Genomic DNA, 18,844 nt, shown 5'->3' on the forward strand with positions numbered 1-18,844 from the left:
AATCGCGTGTATTTCATCATTGCGTTTTATGTGTAAAGCTCAGTTTACTATAGTGACATCACTTTGAAGGCGATGAAGGGTAGTGTTATGTAGAAGCACTAAGCCGGAGCTTTGTTTTCGTGTTGCATTATGTGGATTGCATTGTGTGGAATTTGTGGACAAATCCCATTTGATTTGAAATTCAATCTGGCTGTCCGCTGTGTGATGTTATCTCACCGTTGTTCAGGCGATATCTAAGTCGATATCGGTTGCATCTACATTGGGTGCCACTTGGATTAATTTAAAGAGCCCCTATTATGCATTAAAAGGGTCATATTTTAGTTTTGAGGGTCTCCAACAACAGGCTGATATGCATGCAAGGTCAAAAAACACTTTCATTGTCATTTATTTTTACCTAATTATTACAACAACTCCCATTTGATTCGTTCAGCGATTCATTGTTCCCAAACCACGATGCTAATCTACACTGATTAGTCTGATGTCCCAGTCTGTTGTGATTTGTCGACTGCGTTCAGCGCGAGACAGAGAGAAATGCCCACCATGGCTTATCAACAGTGTTGAAGTAGTCAGGGTGCAGAGTGTATGTGTGACCATACCTGCCAACACTTGCGTTTTTCCCGAGAGTCTCCCGTATTTCAGACCCATCTCCCGCCACCCTCCCTTTTGTTATTCTCCCAGTAAACTATATAAATATAAACGGAGAATATAAAGATTAACCAGATATAGTACAAGCGGTTACAAGTAACAAAACACAATTAAATACATAATTTGCAGGCTAGAGAAAAAAGGACCATTTTAATCGCACTTACTTACACCTGTGAAATGGAGAGAAGAAACTAATCCATAAACTGTGTACTGTAAAGCTCCTGTCAAGCTCTGACAAAGTCTCATATAGTCTTTCCTGATGCATTCTTTAACAAACGGCCGATGAATCTCCCGTTGTAAGCATGTAGATTGCTGAAGCACTGTCAGAAAAATGACGAGACACAGCACAAGGCTGAGGCTATCATGCTGAGTGTTTTTGCAAAAATAAACTTCAACCACTGAGCTCTTCAGAGCCTCATCTGTAGTTGGGAAAATATCACAAAGAGCACAGCGTCTATGTGACTTGATTCAACCGGGATCTGCTACAGTGTTTGTCTTCCTCTTTTTCTTTCTACTGTGTTTGTGGGTGACGGGGGTTTCAATTTTCCTGGGTCATGTAAATGAATGGGGCTTGATTTCCGTATCAACATCATGCCAACACGGCTACAGACTCTTTACAGCGGCGATTCATTCTAACCACTTGAGTCAACTCTTTTATAGATGAATCAATAGTTTTAAACTCTGCACTTTCAGATTTAAACCTGTATTTCATTTATTTAGAGCTGTGTTACACACTGCATGGAAGGTCATTTTCAAAAACCAATAATAGGGGCTCTTTAATGATATTGAGTGTCAGTTTGATGCATTAATTAAAAAAAAAGAATATTTGCACACTGATTGACCAAGGATTTTTAAAATGGTGGTCAAAAATGTTGAGACAGTGACAGTGCTGTTCTGGATTTTTGCGGGTAAAATATGCTATTTTAATGTATTTTAAAATTACCATTTATACTGGATATCAAACAGTTTTTTTTTATATCATGGAAATAAAGATAATATTATTCAAAGTTTTTATTTTTATTTTAGATTTGTTTGTTTTTTCTTTTTTTTTTTTCATATTATTTATGGTTAACAACCCATACAGTCTGAAAAAAAACAATATAATTAATTATATCAATTCAACTACCCCCACCTCCCTCCTCTGCAGCCTCTTTAAACTGGGGTATCCAATGAATAGATGTTAACAGAAACACACACACAAAAAAAGTACACTAATAAGTATCAATGATACAAAATAAGGCAATCATTCTGGATCCTGATTGTTGTTTTGTGCAATAAACATGGAGATTTTGTCAGCAGCTGAAGTCCAGATCTTTAATTTACTCATTATGTACCAAGTTCACTCGAGCTGTGGAAAATTCAAACATTAAACTGTCCTGAAGTTGTACCAACCACTTGTACGTGTCCAAATTATGTGGAGGCAGCCAATGTTTTTTTTTTTTGTTGTTGTTGCAGAAATTAAACCAGCTAGCTAAACAGCTTTTTGTAGCTTGGTAAGATTCAACGTAGAATCGCTCAGTAATAGAATGGAAGAATTCATCGGTACAGGATATTCAATAATTTTAGATAAGATAACACAGACCTCATTCCACAATCATTTCCACATTCCCACATCATATAAAAAAAATCCAAGTTCCTGGTCAGGACATTTATCACAGAGAGGACTAAAAGAGCCGTTGATAGGATGTCTTTTGAGTGGGGTCCAGGAGATTCTATGACAAATGTTTTAGTGAATGAGTTGGTGATTGGGATTTTTAGATGAAGTAAAAGTGTTCTGCCATACTCTTTCCCAGTCTGTTTTTATTTTTTACTTTTGAATTAGTTTGTTTTTATTTTTTAGTATCTTTAGGTTAAACTTTCCTGCAGGCACAGGATGTGAAGATGATGTCATATTGATGTTGTATACCCCAACGTCAGTGGAATTACCACTTTTTTTCTCAAACTGTTTAACACATGTGTAGGTTATATAATATAATAATAATAATAATAATAATAATAATAACAATAATAATTGATAATAATTGATAATAATTGATAATAATGATGCTACTACTACTACTAATAATAATAACAATAATAATAATAATAATAATAATAACAATAATAATAATAATAATTGATAATAATTGATAATAATTGATAATAATACTAATAATAATAATACAGTATTTAGTATCATCAATTTTAATAGTTTTAGTTTACATTAACAGCAGTGGAATTACCACATTTTTGCTCAAGCTGTTAACACAATTGCCCCCTTCCAAATTGTGAACAAAACTGCTTGAAACTGCATTTAAAATTCACATTCAGCCCTTTGCTAGATGTGAATGTTTGATACTCATAGACATTCCCCAACATCTTATGTAAGATCCCACCACTGTCTTTCACCATTCCTTTGTCCTTGCCAAAGCATACGATTCTGTCCCACACACTGTAGTCCCTTCTTCAGCACACAAAGGCTCATATATCTGGACCGCAGAGACGCTGTGGCTAATCTGTCACCCCCCAGTGGTCACAGCTAAATATTGCTCTGAATGTGAATCAGACTATACAGTACTGTAATAAAAGAGCGGGTCACTGTATGCAACCTTCAAAGGGAAGGAGCAATTAAAAACAATGTTGTAATAGATAATGTGTGCAGAAAATGAGCAAATAATGCTGACAATGTCCTGAATATGCTTCGGTAAGTCCAAAAATTAATAGGAGGACTTATTTTAATTTATGGGCAATTGAAGAAAATGTTTTTGTTATAGGGACGTGTTTGTTTCCTACATTTTCAGCTGGCTGACCCCCGACTTTGGACACTTAATGGCTTGTGCAGAAGTGCTGATCCATTCAGTAATTTCCTGTCATCCTGACCACAGCTCGTTAAAACGTGCACACACACACACAACCACACTCGTGCACGCGCACACACCACAGGGCAATGAAAACCCTAGAAATTGCTTTCTGTCCTCTTAATAGAAAATGGATAAGATCTGATAGGCTGTGTTCTCAGGGAGCCGCTGGAACGGGCACACAGAAGCTTTGTAGGCTGACAGCAACACCCTCACATTTTAACATTAGTCTTGTGCTTTACTCTCATAAATGCCTCTAATGGGATCAACAATAGATATTAACTGGTGATGTATTTCCCCTGGAAGAACCTTTACCAGCAGTTGCCACATTTAGTTTGTTTTGCCCTTTTTCTTGAAGGTCTTTTGAAATGATATTTGTATTTTAAAAATATGTGTTTACACAGAAAAAAAAATATTAATACACTTCAGTTTTTAAAAGCTCACCCTTAAAGGAACATTCACTCATAATTAACTAACCCTCATGTGATTTCCAATCACAAAAGATATTTTAAAGGAATATCTGGAAAACAGAAAACGGAAAGTCATTGGTAGCCATTGTCATTCATAGTAGAAAAAAAACTACGGAACTAAGTGGGTTCTGGTTTCCAACATTCTTTTAAATATCTTATTTTGTGTTAAGCAGAGGAATTAAACTCCCACAGGTTTGGAACAATTGGAAAGTGGGTAATTAATAACAGTTAATGAGTAGTTAATGAAGATTAGTTGATTTTTAGGTGATCTTTTTAAAATAAATGCTTTGTGGTTTAAAGTTGAATTTATTTCTTAAAGCAAGGCATAATTATTGTGATATTTTTAAGTGGTGCTCAAAAGCATGTATTGTTGTATTGTACAGCTTTTGTAACTTGATGATTTGTGTCAACCTAGTTTTGGGGACATTTATTTGGGATGCATTGAAATGAAATCATGTGCTAAAACCGAACCAGAAAATGCTTTGTAATAATTATTTATTATTTTATTTAATAATGTAATTTTTTTTTTGACTTTTTAAAATAAACTCAAAAAACAAAATAATCACATTTTATTGAGAATGAAAGGAATCATTTTATCAGGGTTGCAATGACAGCAAAGTAGCACTTTTGCAAGCAGGAATAATTACTACTGAGAAAAGGATTGTCAGCGTGTTATTTGAGAGAACTTTGTTTTTTTGTGCATGAATAGATAAGTATGTGTTCATAAACAGAATATGCACGAATAGTGCGAGATATTCAACTCTTTTGAACTTTGACCGTGGTGCGCATGCTCTGCTCCTCTTTTGCATTGGTTAGCGAAGAAAGAAGAAACAAACCAGCCTTTGTGTGATGCAATGAATTGAATGGGTTTCATACCACAGTGCTTTCTGTGTCTGCTGTGAAAGCAGTCACTCCGTCACTAACTTTACTCGGTCACTAAATATATCCATTGTAATAGGCCTGTGCAATATATCGAAATTATCAACATTTTGTAAATATATATAACACAACACACCTGTACATATCGTGATGTCTCAGTGACTTAATACAAAAGTAATTTTGTGTGCCTGCACTTTTCAGCACATCGGGCAATGTAATACATGTCAACATGATCTCTGGAACCAAGCAGAGTGGACATGCCATTTTTTTTGTTTGTTTCTTTTGGTCCAAAAATCTGTAGCAATTTTAAAACGGATACTGAAATATGTATGACCAAGTAAACAAGCCATGTTAAGAAAACAAAGAGACAGCAAAGTAACACTTGTTTCTCTGCTTGTTTTTTAATGTTTTGAAGGTTACTATAACTGTACCATTGTAGCAAAGTGGTGGTTTTTTGTTTACCTTGTCCAAAAAAAAAGTCTGATCTGATTCCTGCAGCAGTTAAACATGTTACAGTTAACTTTTTTCTGAAGTAATTTGAAAAATATATTTGTTATAAAATTCAAATATATATATATTGTATTGCATTTCAAAAATCCTTTAGAAATATATTTGGTATGCTATCAAATTTTTCTATAATATTGCGCAGCACTGCAATCATTTTAAAAAAGTGATTAAATGAGCATGAAAAAAGTCCAGAGTGTCAATATTGTGAATATTGACAATAACACCTAAAATAATTTAGGTGGCACAGTGGGTAGCACAATCGCCTCACAGCAAGAAGGTCGCTGGTTCCGAGCCTCTTCTGGGTCAGTTGGCATTTCTGTGTGGAGTTTGCATGTTCTCCCTGCTAGGGTTTCCTCCAGTGCTCTGGTTTCCCCCACAAGTCCCAAAGACTTGGTATAGGTGAATTGGGTAAGCTAATTGTCCATAGTGTATGTGTGGTGAATGAGTGTGTATGGATGTTTTCCAGAGATGGGTTTGCAGCTGGCGACCCCAGAATAATTAAGGGACTAAGCCGAAAAGAAAATGAATGAATGAATGACACATAATTTATAAAATATCTAATTTCTAAATATCTTAATAATCAGTATGGTGTAATCCTAATCAATCGAGTAGTTTAGTTTGATCCAAGTTTTTAGATGAGACACTATAACTGATATGGTGAAAGTGTGTTTTTTTTTCTTTAAAACATAACAAAGCTGTTTATGAATGTTTTGAAAAGTCTTAAATTGAGTGAACAAACTTTTAATGGAGATACAAAAATCTCTCTGATTTTATTAGAAGTATCTCATTTGTTTTCTAAGATTAACAGAATTCATATGGGTTTGGTTCAACATAAGGGGGAGTAAATGAGCGCATTACATTTTGGCCTGAACAAAGGATTAGTACTACATGGAGTGTGTACTATGTAATGAATTACAGTTTCTCAAATGTGCCATTTGTAATGTGGCATTGTATTTGTTGTTCTTGTCTTTTCCCCCATGCTCTGTCTTTTCCTTCTTGTTCCTCTGTTCTCAGCTGTCCTGCAGCCATCAGCTTGTGGCTCACGTTTTGAGAAATTGCCTCAGTGATGTTTTCTGACAGTGACGTTAATCGAAGCACCAAACGTATAGTAGCGGTCCAATTGAAAGGAAATTTGCCCACTGCCTTCTACACAAAGCCAAATTAACTGTGACTGCTTTTTATAGAAAAATGATAAACATGAAAGTTCATGTGGAGACCTGCGGTGCCAGAAATGTAAACATAAGTTTATGCTGGAGCAGATTGAAGGGCAAAGTTTTGATTCTTGAAGCACACATAGTTAGAAAAATACAGTAAGAGAATACCAAGTCAGATGCCTGAAATGGTTTCCTGATTCTTCATAGTGTACAGTTGTTTTTCACAGTGTTGCAGCAATAATTTATATAATATATTCAGGAAAATTGATTTAACATCTGTTTCTGCATGAATTGGTCATAGAATTTATATTGACTGCATCAATAGATAAATAATCTGCTTTTAAAAAGCCTAATGAAATATATACATTTGGACTCATTTCAATCTTCTATCAACAATTGCAGGTGACTCAGTGGCGCAGTAGGTAGTGCTGTCGCCTCACAGCAAGAAGGTCGCTGGTTCGAGCCTCGGCTGGGTCAGTTGGCGTTTCTGTGAGGAGTTTGCATGTTCTCCCTGCATTTGCGTGGGTGTGCTCCGGTTTCCCCCACAGTCTAAAGACATGTGGTACAGATGAATTGGGTAGGCTAAATTGTCCATAGTGTATGTGTGTGTGGATGTTTCCGAGAGATGGGTTGTGGCTGGAAGGGCATCAGCTGCATAAAAACATGCTGGATAGGTTGGCGGTTATTCCGCTGTGGCGACCCCGGATTAATAAAGGGACTAAACTGAAAAGAAAATGAATGAATGAATATTAACAATTGCATATTTATTTAATAATGCAGTGGAAGATGCATTCAGTGTCTTGTGAAATATTGTTCAATAAATTTAAGAAAATACTAAACCCAAACAGTGCTGCATGGTAGTGAATATTTGCTAAAAATCATATTCAAATCAATAGGCAATTAGTCTGTGCAAATAAATCAAAATTATGATCAATACGTTAAATACAATGTCAATTCTTGTGTTTTATTCATAAAAGCAGAAGTTTGACTGAAACTAAGAACAAAAAAGTTCAACTAATCTTCAATGTCATGATTCTTGTTAAATCATTGTACAATGCCTGACAAAAGTCTTGTCGTCGATTCCAGTTGTAAGAGCAACAAATATGAACTTGACTTCTAGTTGACTCACATGGACCCAAGATTCTCACAGAAATTAGTCAAGTTTGGTGAAGGAAAAATCATGGATTGGATTTACATACAGTATAGGGGCGTGTGAGAGATCTCAAAGAGGATAGCAACATCAACAGCCTGAGGTATCAAGACATTTGTGCTGCCCATTCCATTTCAAACCACAGGAGAGGGCAAATTCTTCAGCAGGATAGCACTTCTTCTCATACATCGGCATCCACATCAAAGTTCCTGAAAGCAAAGAAGGTCAAACCACTCCAGGACTGGCCAGACCAGTCACCAGAAATAATTAAAAATCAAGGCATGATCATATTTTATTGTAGGAACAAAAAAGCGTAATCTAGAGGCCCTTGTCTTTCATATAAGCCACTTCTGATACCAAATGATCAACTAGAAGTCAGGTTATTTTTTGTTGTTCCTAAAACTTGGATAGACGACAAGACTTTTGACAGGTAGTGTAGTATTCTGATTTAATGTTTAGCTAAAAGTATCAAAGTATTATAAGTGTTGGAAACAATTATGTTACTAAAAGTTTTTGTTGCCAAAAAACTCCCGGAACTTAATGAATATTTACTAAAATCTCACTTTAATAGTCAAATGTAGTCAACAAAACAACAGTCTTTGTAAATTAATCAAAATATGAATCAACACATGACAAAATTATTCCTGTGTCTTATTTATTAAAGTAGAACGTTGAAGAAATGTTAATCCATCAGCAAACCGATTAACTTAAAATATCCCATACATCTTCCGTTTTGCTATATTGTTGCTTAATAGTTTGCAAAGCTCCACATTAGTGTAATCTTCTGTCTTATAACTCTTAGTTCATCAGCAATTAAGTAAAGTGAAGCTTCTAAAAACACAAAGAAACGGAAGGAGAGAGAGAGGAGGAGAGAGAGAGAGGAGAGAGAGAGAGAGGAGGAGAGAGAGAGGAGAGGAGAGGAGAGAGAGAGGAGAAGAGAGAGAGAGGAGAGAGAGAGAGAGAGAGAGGAGAGAGAGAGAGAGAGAGAGAGAGAGAGAGAGAGAGAGAGAGAGAGAGCATTATTATTCCTCCCATCGTGCTTTGACCTGTTTGCTCATTCATAAGGCGTCACTTCTCGGGGTCCATAGAGAAACCAGCAGGATGTGGAGCAATTAAATGCACTGTGTGTTTTTGGAATACCAATGCGCTCTTCTGTTAATGTGTATAATCTCAAGCCTTCAATGTCTTCATGCCACCTGCATCAAAATCCTCAAAGGAACTCTTCATTAATCTTTTTAAAATTATTTTTAATTACCGTCATCTCACTTTTTTCCTGTTCCTGCATGTAGCTTCATCTATATTACTACTAAAGGATCAGAGCAACTTATATATTTGCATATTCTAAGTCAATTATAATAATAGGGCTAATCTGTAGAAGCTTGTTGCTGCAATAAATACATAAAAAGGGTAACTGTGACTTTTCCTCTTTAAATTCTCATCTTCATCTAACAATTTAAACTTTTCTTCTCAGAAGCGCTAACTGGCCCAGCCAGGGCTTGAACCAGTGACCCTCTTGCTGTGAAATTAAATTAAATTAAATTTTGATTTTTGTTACATTAGCACAAAACTGAGGGAGGACAAGAAGCTATGAACAGGATATTGCAGAGTATAAACTCAAAATTGAGAGAAAATTTAGACATAAAGTATAAAATGTGACATTTAAAGAGATTTTGAATTATTTTTGCATATTCTAAGTTGATTATAATAATAGGCCAGCCAATCATCAATATCCAGCCAATCATCACTTCCAGACAGATGAAAGATTATCTGACTGTACTTAAATGTCATTTTAGACATTTGATAAAAGATCAACTGTTAAAATTAGCTTAGTAACACATTGACTGGCCCAAAGACAAATTTAGACTAATGAGAGTAAAATTGGTATTTTAATATCTGTGTTTGCCAGCTATCAGTGGCTCAATTCTGTTGACATTTTGCAATTAATAGTGGAGACTTGGGATATGAAACTTCATAATTAGCTCTAAAAGCAGTTTAAAAGTGCATTATGCAAAGTTTGCCAAAAGATGCTGATATCCGAAAGCACCACACACACACCCTAACCCCTTTTTTTAATATCTCTGCTATCTTTACCAGACACACCTTACTGCTGATTGGCTGCAATTGTTTCGAGACTCAGTCTCACACTGTGGTCAAAATCATTTTTTAAATATTGCTTAAAGGGACAGTTCAATTGCAGGATATAAATTCAAAGTTAAGAGAAAATTGGGATATGAAGTAAAAAAGGTGACATACTGTATAAAGAGATTTTGAATTGAGAAAAAAGTTAAATATATATACTCACAATTGTGAGATAAACTCAAAACTGAATTTTTTTTTTAATTGTGAGATACAGATTTAAAATGTAAAACACAACCTCAGTATTGAGTTAAGTTTAGATATAAGATCTCAGAGTTAAGTAAAAAAGAGGGGGGGGGGTGAGGTATAAACTCACAATTTAATTAAAAATCAAAAAAGAAAATGTGATAACACAGAAGTGAGAAAAAAGTAAAAAGTGTAAAATGTAAACTCAGATTCAAGAGTTTACACTTAGCTGTTGATTGATTATAAAGCTTGTTTGGCATGCTGTCCTGGGAGAGAGCCCTGAGCTTATAAGATCCTCGAGCCCAGGGCTCCCTCCCATTTGCAGGGCGAGAGGGGAGTTTGAGGTCAGGTAGATCTCAAGAACTCCCCTGCTTGTTTATGGCTAATGACAAATTAGGGATTGCTATTGAGAAATATTCTGCTGGCTAAGAGGTTGTCTATGGCAGGGGTTCCCAAACTTTTCAGCTCTCGACTCATAAAATAACAATGCCAGTGTCTCGCGACCCCCAAATTCCTCAGAGGTGGTTATAAATATACAAATGTTGCGCATACAACAATAGACATATATGAACATGAGCATATTGACAACACAAAAAACAGTCTAACAACTATGTAATGTTTATAGTCATTTATTAATTTGTTTAATTTAATATTAACCCCAACTAAAGAGACTGGTGGACACACTGTTTTCAGCACAAGTCTATTCCTGCTTTAATTTTGGAGGTATTTCTCTGGCAATCAGAGATCATTCTCTACGTTTTGTTGTGGCCTGTATTTTTAATGTGTTTGATTGCCATAAAGGTGTCAGAAAATTTAACCTGGTGCTATAAAATCAATCCGCAACTGACACTATTGCTGTGTTGTTAATCTAATGTAAATACACCAATCATATGAAAGAAAAAATTATTTAAAGGCTGATGACTTTTCATTTGCTTGTTGTTTTTTACTATTAAAAATTACTGTTTTTATCTTCTGTTGGTTATGGTTAAAATATGATAATTCTAATAGATTAATGACATTTATTTGACTTTTAAAAAATCCCAGACCCCAGATCCCCGTTTGGGGAACCATTGATCTATGGTGCCCATTTGGTTTTGTCAATTCACTTATGTTGCATGTCTTTCGATGATGGGAGGAAACCCGAGAACCCGGCAGAAACCCACAGAACATGTAAACTCTGCACAGAAATGTCAACTGGAATTGAACCAGTGACGTTCTTGCAGTGAGGCAACAGTGCTAACCACTGGGCCGCCGTGCCACCCTATCTAGGAAAAGGGAGAAGGAGTATAGGGGTGGAAGGGGGGGTTCTTCAAGACGGAGATAACTGAGGTAAAAAAAATCTGGTTATTTATGGTGACTTAGTAATCATCTGATTGGTGAATCATGTGTTAGCTAATGTGGGACCAGCTGTGGTCAATCATAAGCATGTGATTCTCTCAAAGTTAGTTTATAAGTAAACTTCACTTTGTGAGACAGTCATAATTGTAAAATATAAATTAAAATTCTGAGAAACAAAGTCTTAGTAAAAAAAAAGTGAGAATTGTAATGCATATAAGGGGTCGGAATTGCAACAAAGTTACAATTAACTATTTTTTTTTTTTTAATTATGATCCCGAGCTTAGAAATGTGTCTCCTCTTCATAGCATGAATCTCCTGTGTGTAAACTGCATGCAGCGGGTGCTACAGGAGCCACTGCTGTGCAGATTAACTCACCAATTACACCCGTGCATGTGAACGCAAACTCTTCCTGCTGCCAGCAGATGCTTGTGAGTGAGATTCTCTTAAATAAACAGGCATTTCCTAATTACAAAAAGAAAAAAGTGAGAGATAGCACTGGTATCTGTGTAGACATTAGCGGGTGGTACACGTCAGCGCTAATTAGTGTTGTCACTGATGATAATTCACGAGAGCCTGTAAACGGCACTACAAGAGCACTACACTTTCATCCACCTCATCATTCACACAATGTCTCAAAAACATTTTTCATCTAAATTTCTCACCAGTGATGCACAAATGGAAAATTAATGTAAACTGACTTTTTTGGGCTGTTCACTCTGTATAAACTCCCCTGAGTTACTATGATGGGGCTGGGTGATTTATTTGAAAAGAAATGAAACCCAAAATTCAAAGTGTTGAACTGACTTTTGAGAGTTGATTTTGACAGTTGTTTCAGATTTTTAATCCAGTTACAGGGCTAGTTCACCAAAAAAAAAAAAAAAAAAAACTCTTGACTTCAATAGTGTTTTGTGTTCCTACTATGAATGTCAACTTTTATCCAACATTCTCCAGAATATCTTGTTTTTTGTTCAACAGAAGAAATAAATTCTTAAAACTTCTTGAGAACCATTTGATTTTAAGTAAATGCTGGGGAAATCTTATATTTTTCTATGAACTATCCCATTTAATTCTGTTCCTTTAAAAGTATACGACCGTGGATGAACATTGTAACTGAAAGCTTGCTTTTAAGCTTCTCTGACGGCGCAGTGAGTGTCTGTTCCTGTTCATATCAATCAATGCACTGCCTATGTGATACTATAAACTCATAAGCACATGCATGTAAAAAGAGAGAACGCAAGAGATTCTCAGGCCTCAAATAATTGACATGCTGCATTTAAATCATATTCTTTGTTGCTGCGCTTTAGCGGGAGTTTGAAAGCCAGCACTCTTTTATTAAAGGAACACTCCATTTTTTTTTTTTAAAATAAACTCATTTTACAACTCCCTATAAAGTTAAGCAGTTGAGTTTTACCATATTTGAATCCATTCAGCGATTGGCAGGAGCACTTTAAGCTTAGCTTAGCATAAATCATTGAATCAGATTAGACCATTAGTATCTCACTCAAAAATGACAAGAGGATCTCATAATTTTATTTCTATTTAAAGCTTGACTTCCGTAGTTACATTATGTACTAAGGAGGACAGAAAATGAAAAGTTTCTATTTTGTAGGCCAATATGACTAGGAACTATACTTTCATTTCATAATAATCAAGGAACTTTGCTTGTGTACCAGGGCTGCAGCAGCCGCAATGAAATTATGCAATGCTTGAAAATGTTTCCCACCTAGGTAACTTACAATGTGACCTTCTGTAGTTACACTGTGTATTAAAAAGGACAGAAAATGAAAAGCTGCTAATTTGTAGGCCAATATGACTAGGAACTACTCTTTCATTCCGGCATAATAATCAAGGAACTTTTCTGCAGTACCATGGCTGCAGCAGGCGCAATGAAATTATGCAAATAAAAAATTTCCCAGCTAGGTTCAACTTTCATTGTGACCGGCACACACTTCTTGTACAAGAAGATGTTCATGTTGGTTATATTGATGAAAATTAAACGATTTTCATGTGTGTTTTTTCACATTTAGACTTCAACAATTCAGCTCAAACGATGACAGACAATGTGATTAATATGCAGAAGTCTGCCAGAGTATTAGTAGTAGCTATTAAGTTATTTTATATATAAACTTTGATGTGTCAACCATCACTAAGTTAAATAATGATAAGTTCAAAATTGAAAATGGTTAGTTAGCTGATGTTTTGTTAGCTTTAACTTTTATGGCATCAAATTACGTCAAATCAATTTAAGCTTTATTGTCATTCCGCTACACTGACATACAGGGGAACGAAATGTCATGTCTCGCAGGACAACGGTGCTACGTAAATTAATCATGAATACAAACACAACACTGGACATTAGAGCTATTTAAAAAAAACCTATGCATAACTAACACACACTATAAAATACTTGACTATACACAGGCTATACAGACTATATACAGGCTATACAAGTACTTTTACATGAGACTGAACAATTTTGTCCAGGATATGGTGCAAAAAGGGTATTAAAGGTTTAATATTGTGCAAGCATTATTTATAGTTGAAGCAATCAGTGCAACAGGATTGTGGTACATTTATGGTAAACAACATAGAGTTCTTGTAAGGGGGAGTTTTAGATAAAGTGTCAGGTGCATAAACGAGAAGTGTGTTTCTACACTCTTCAATCAAATATGATTGCATAGAGCTGTCTTTTGTGAAGAAAATTACACAAGTTTAAAACATTTGTTTGCAGAAGATGCCAGTTATCATTTTCTGCTTTCAGATTGCATTATTTAAAATGATTCTCATTTTAAGCGATTTTAAGTTATCTTCTATTTTTTACATGACTATTTAAAATGTAATACTTTTTGCAAGAGATGCTGTGTAATTTTCAACTTTTGCTGGCAAAGAAAATCTTTTTTTTTTCTTTTTTTATATAAAAATACATTTTAATGTAAATAACGCATGCTTTGATTTCAGTTTCTTGTAATATTTACCAAATAACTATAGTTTGTCCCCTTTAAATATGTTTAGTATCTTCACAGTAAAAACCCTGACAATATAAGGATAAAATTGTTTGTTCAATAATCAAAATCAATGTAAAGTCTTCAGTTTATTGAGTTTATTTGTGGTTTTTGTATCATAGACACTACACATTAAATACACATTGTGATTTGATCTAGTGTAGAGCACAACTTTTGATTTATTAATCCAGTATTTGACAAATTTTGGGATATTCAGCGTTATACCGCTAATTATCTATTATCTGGATTCTGCAATCGCCTTGTGTTTTGTGCATCATGGAAATCATGAGACCATATATATTATGAATACTTGGGTACAAGATGAATTCATGTTTATGTAATTTCCATATATTTATGAGGGTCATGCATTATACTACGTTGTGACCTTTAGACTTTATCTGCATATTGGAAACGGACACTCCATCATGTTATAGTTAGCAAAGTTTTCACACCATTTTTTCATCCTCTTCAAAATATTTTAAATAACTTAGGCCTAGCTGAAAGTTTCAATTTATTAATGCAGTATCTTATATATATATATATATATATATATATATATATATATATATATATATATATATATATATATATATATATATATATATATATATATATATATATATATATACACATACAGTACAGTTTCAAGCTTTTAATTAATATTAATATACTATGTCTTTCATAGTACTAGTACAGTAGACACTACTAATCTAATGCATTATGTTATTAATATATGTTATTAATTTATATTCTCTTTTTTTCATAAATGTTTTACACACTTCTTTTGTTCTTTTTTATTTTGTAAGTTTGTGTTTTTACAAATATAGTAGCACTTGCACATGTGGATGGCAATACTAAAAATCAACCCCCTCAAGGATTTTATCCATTGGAGTCTGAATACATATGAGTATATATGGGCACACTTGCCAACTATAACCTCAGTAAAATGTCACTGTTGAGTTGAAGGACAATGGAGACTGACAGAGACAATGGTGCATAATGATACATTATGCAACATATTTTCTTCTGCTAGAGGACAAACCTGGAGGACATGCTATATACTGAATTTAAAACAAATAAACAAAACACATGTGGCCAAACTGTTTATTTTTTGCAGTGTTTAAAGGAATATCTGTCAGTTACAGTATTCATATCAGTTTTTCCAAACATTTGGGTCTGTTTCTTTTTTGGGCTAGAAAAAAATCTGCATTAGGCATAGTGAACAAGTCATTATATTACAGCATTTATTAATAAACGTCACAAATTTACTGCCATTCATTGTTGTTTGTTTGTAATAAATGAATATCAGTTTAGACAATAAAATGCTTTAGCATATGCATACATTAGATATTTATAATCAGTATTAATGATTGATATTAGTATTAGCTCTAAATACAGTATTTTAAAATTTAAGAAAATAATAAACTAGATTAATGGTGTAAGTATCTTTTAAATATCATTATATAACTATATTAATTAATAACTTGACATGGTTTTAAATTTTTAAATTTTAAGTTGTATTATATTGGGGTTTTTTATATAACTATGGTGGCTTAAGAAAGCCAACATACTGTTATACTACGTAAATGTATCCTTCCGTCTTCTTCTTCTGAGACGAATTTCTATATGTATTTCCTCATAGACTGTTCATGCTACAACCACTAAACTAAAACCAAACCTCCAAACTGGTCTTACTCGGGTTGCTATATCTTTTCAAACCGATCCATCTTATGGTTTTCTAAAAAATGACCTAGAAAATTCAGAAAAGTCCCACTGACTTAACATTGGACCAAACTTTGTGACCTTATAACTTTGCGCCAGACTGTCATACAGACTGTCATACAGAGTTAAGACTGGGCTCATTTAACTGGCAGACTACCAATCTGCCAGTCACTGATGACCTTTCAACTTACTAGCCACACCTTAGCAACTACTTACGGCACTTTAGCAACTGTCCCATAGACTTCCATTGTAAAAAAACTGCCTGACTTTACATTGGACATACTAACAACATACCACTACATACTAATAATATACTAATCCGTACTAGCAATATACTAACAAACATACTAATACACTAATCATACTAGAAAAACAGTAACAATATACCAATCCATACTAAAAACTTACAAACAAACATACTAATCATACATACTAATTTATACTAGAAACATGCTAGTGACGTGCTAATTCATACTAAAACCATGCTAACAACGTGCACATTTATGCTAAAAACATGCTAGCAACATGCTAATTCATACTAGTTACCATGTTAATTTATGTTAGCAACTGCATAGCAACCACTCATAACACCTTAGCAACCTCCTGGCAACACCTTAGCAACTGCCTAGCAATGCCTTAGCAACAACCTAGAACACCTAAGCAACCACCTAGCAATACCTTAGTAGCCACCTAGTATTGCCTTAGCAACTGCCTAGCATCCACTCACAACACCCTAGCAACACCTTAGCAATGATCAAGCAACACCTTAGCAACCGCCTAGCAACGCCATAGCAACCACTCAGAACATCCCAGAAACCACCTAGCAACACCATGGCAACAACCTAGAACACCTAAGCAATCATCTAGCAATACCTTCGCAACACCTAGCAAAGACTTATCAACTGCCTAGCATCCACTCACAACACCCTAGCGACACCTTAGCAACGACTGAGTAACACCTTAGCAACCGCCCTAGCAAGCCATTGCAACCACCCAGAACACCCTAGCAACTGCCTAACAACACCTTATCAATCACCTAGTAATGCCTTAGCAACCACATAGCAATGCCTTAGCAACCACCTAGCAACACCTAAGCAACCACCTAGCAATGACTTAGCAACCACCTTGCAACACATTAGAAACCAGCTAGAACACCCAAGCAACACCTCTGCAACCAACCAGCAGCACATTAGCAACCGCTTGGCAACACCTTAGCAACGCCTTAGCAACCACCTAGCAACACCATAGCAGCCGCCTAGCAACTGCCTAGCAATATGCTTTAGCAACCACTCAGAACACCTTAGCAACCACCTAGCAACACCTGAGCAACCACCTAGCAAGCATTCAGAACTCCTTAGCAACAACCTAGCAACACCTTAGTAACCACCTAAAACACCCTAGCAACCACCTGGCAACACCTTAGCAACCACCAAGAACACACTAGCAACTCCTTAGCAACCACCTAGAACACCCTAGCAATGCCTTAGCAAGAAACATGTCAATCCATACTGGAAACATTCTAACATATACTGTATTTAGTTATCTATCTATGCCAGCGGATTCAAACATCTTAAAAAACTACTTCAATGATTTAATCTTTAAAACTACTTCAAACTTTCAGACTAGGCTTTCTCAAGACACCATAAAGTTTGTCTATGAACTTTAATTTTCTAGTTTTAGATATGCCCTTCGTTTATTTGGTTGTTTGCTTATTTTTTATTTTCATTTTAGTCATTGCGTCATTTTAGACTCGGCTAAATAAAGTGAGAAATATATATTCTTTTCTCAGTGAACAAACGTGGTTTTAGTTTTACGTGCCAAATTTGATCTAATACAATAACCCTGTTGTTGTGAGATTGAGACTGGACTTTTATGAGGCATATCTACCATGCTGCGTGTGAATATGACAACCTCACTGTTCCCCAAGGAGTGATGAGATGTGGGTTTACAGTCAGTCACCTAATCAGGGAATTTGGTCTCACTGGTGGGATTTCTCATCATGGTCTCTCTGTTCTCTGACAGGCCCCTGTGGAAAGGCAGATGTTGTGGAGCAGTGTGCTCTGCCTGACCCGTCCCCAGTCGTGGTGCTCCGGCTGACGGAGGCTCTGGAGAGACTGGGTGAGTTTGCTCCTCCTCTGCCTCACCCAATTTAACCACTCAAAGAGAGTCAAACACTAGTTGTGCACTTAAATGGACATCTAATGATGCAATTGACAGCTTTTTGTAATTGTAGAGATGGGATTTGTATAATTCTTGTTACACATATATATAAATATAAAAATAAAGTTTTATAGTGCATGTTGTTTACAAGTATAAAAGCACCTCTTAAAGCAGGGGAGTCCAAACTCAGTCCTGGGGGGCCGTTGTCATGCAGATTTTAGCTGTAACTTGCCTCAACACACCTCCAAGGATGATTGTAGAAAGCCTAGTAAGAGGTTGATTAGCTAGCCCAGGTGTGTCTGATTGGAGGTGGAACTAAACTTTGCAGGACACCGGCCCTCCAGGACCGAGTTTGGACACTCTTGTCCTAAAGGGATGTTCACACTAAAAGAAAAACTCATTGAATCAATTAATATTTGATTTAGCTACAGTACTATGTAAGTCAATGGTTGCAGGTTTTCAGCTTTCTTCAAAATATCTCATTTTGTGTTCAACAGAATAAAGAAACTAATAAAAGTTTAGCACCACCTGTGGGTGAATAGATAGTGAGTAAATTTGCATTTTTGAATAAACTATCCCTTTAATCACTTACGGTAGCTGTACAATATATCACTATTAGCAAATGTAGCATGTAACAGCTGGGTTGATGTACATTAAA

The 18,844-nt window shown here is 35.4% G+C and overlaps 1 protein-coding gene across 1 annotated transcript in view; it reads left to right on the forward strand.

Moving 5' to 3' along the window:
• Positions 1-18,844, forward strand: part of pik3r3b (phosphoinositide-3-kinase, regulatory subunit 3b (gamma)) — a 285,238-nt gene that overhangs the window by 79,570 nt on the left and 186,824 nt on the right. The window contains exon 3 of the mRNA XM_056460081.1: positions 18,049-18,144. Within this exon, the coding sequence (XP_056316056.1) occupies positions 18,049-18,144 (96 nt within the window). The remainder of the gene's footprint in view (positions 1-18,048; positions 18,145-18,844) is intronic.

This window comes from Danio aesculapii, chromosome 6, assembly GCF_903798145.1.
Source record: "Danio aesculapii chromosome 6, fDanAes4.1, whole genome shotgun sequence".
In the NCBI taxonomy this organism is placed as follows: domain Eukaryota; kingdom Metazoa; phylum Chordata; class Actinopteri; order Cypriniformes; family Danionidae; genus Danio; species Danio aesculapii.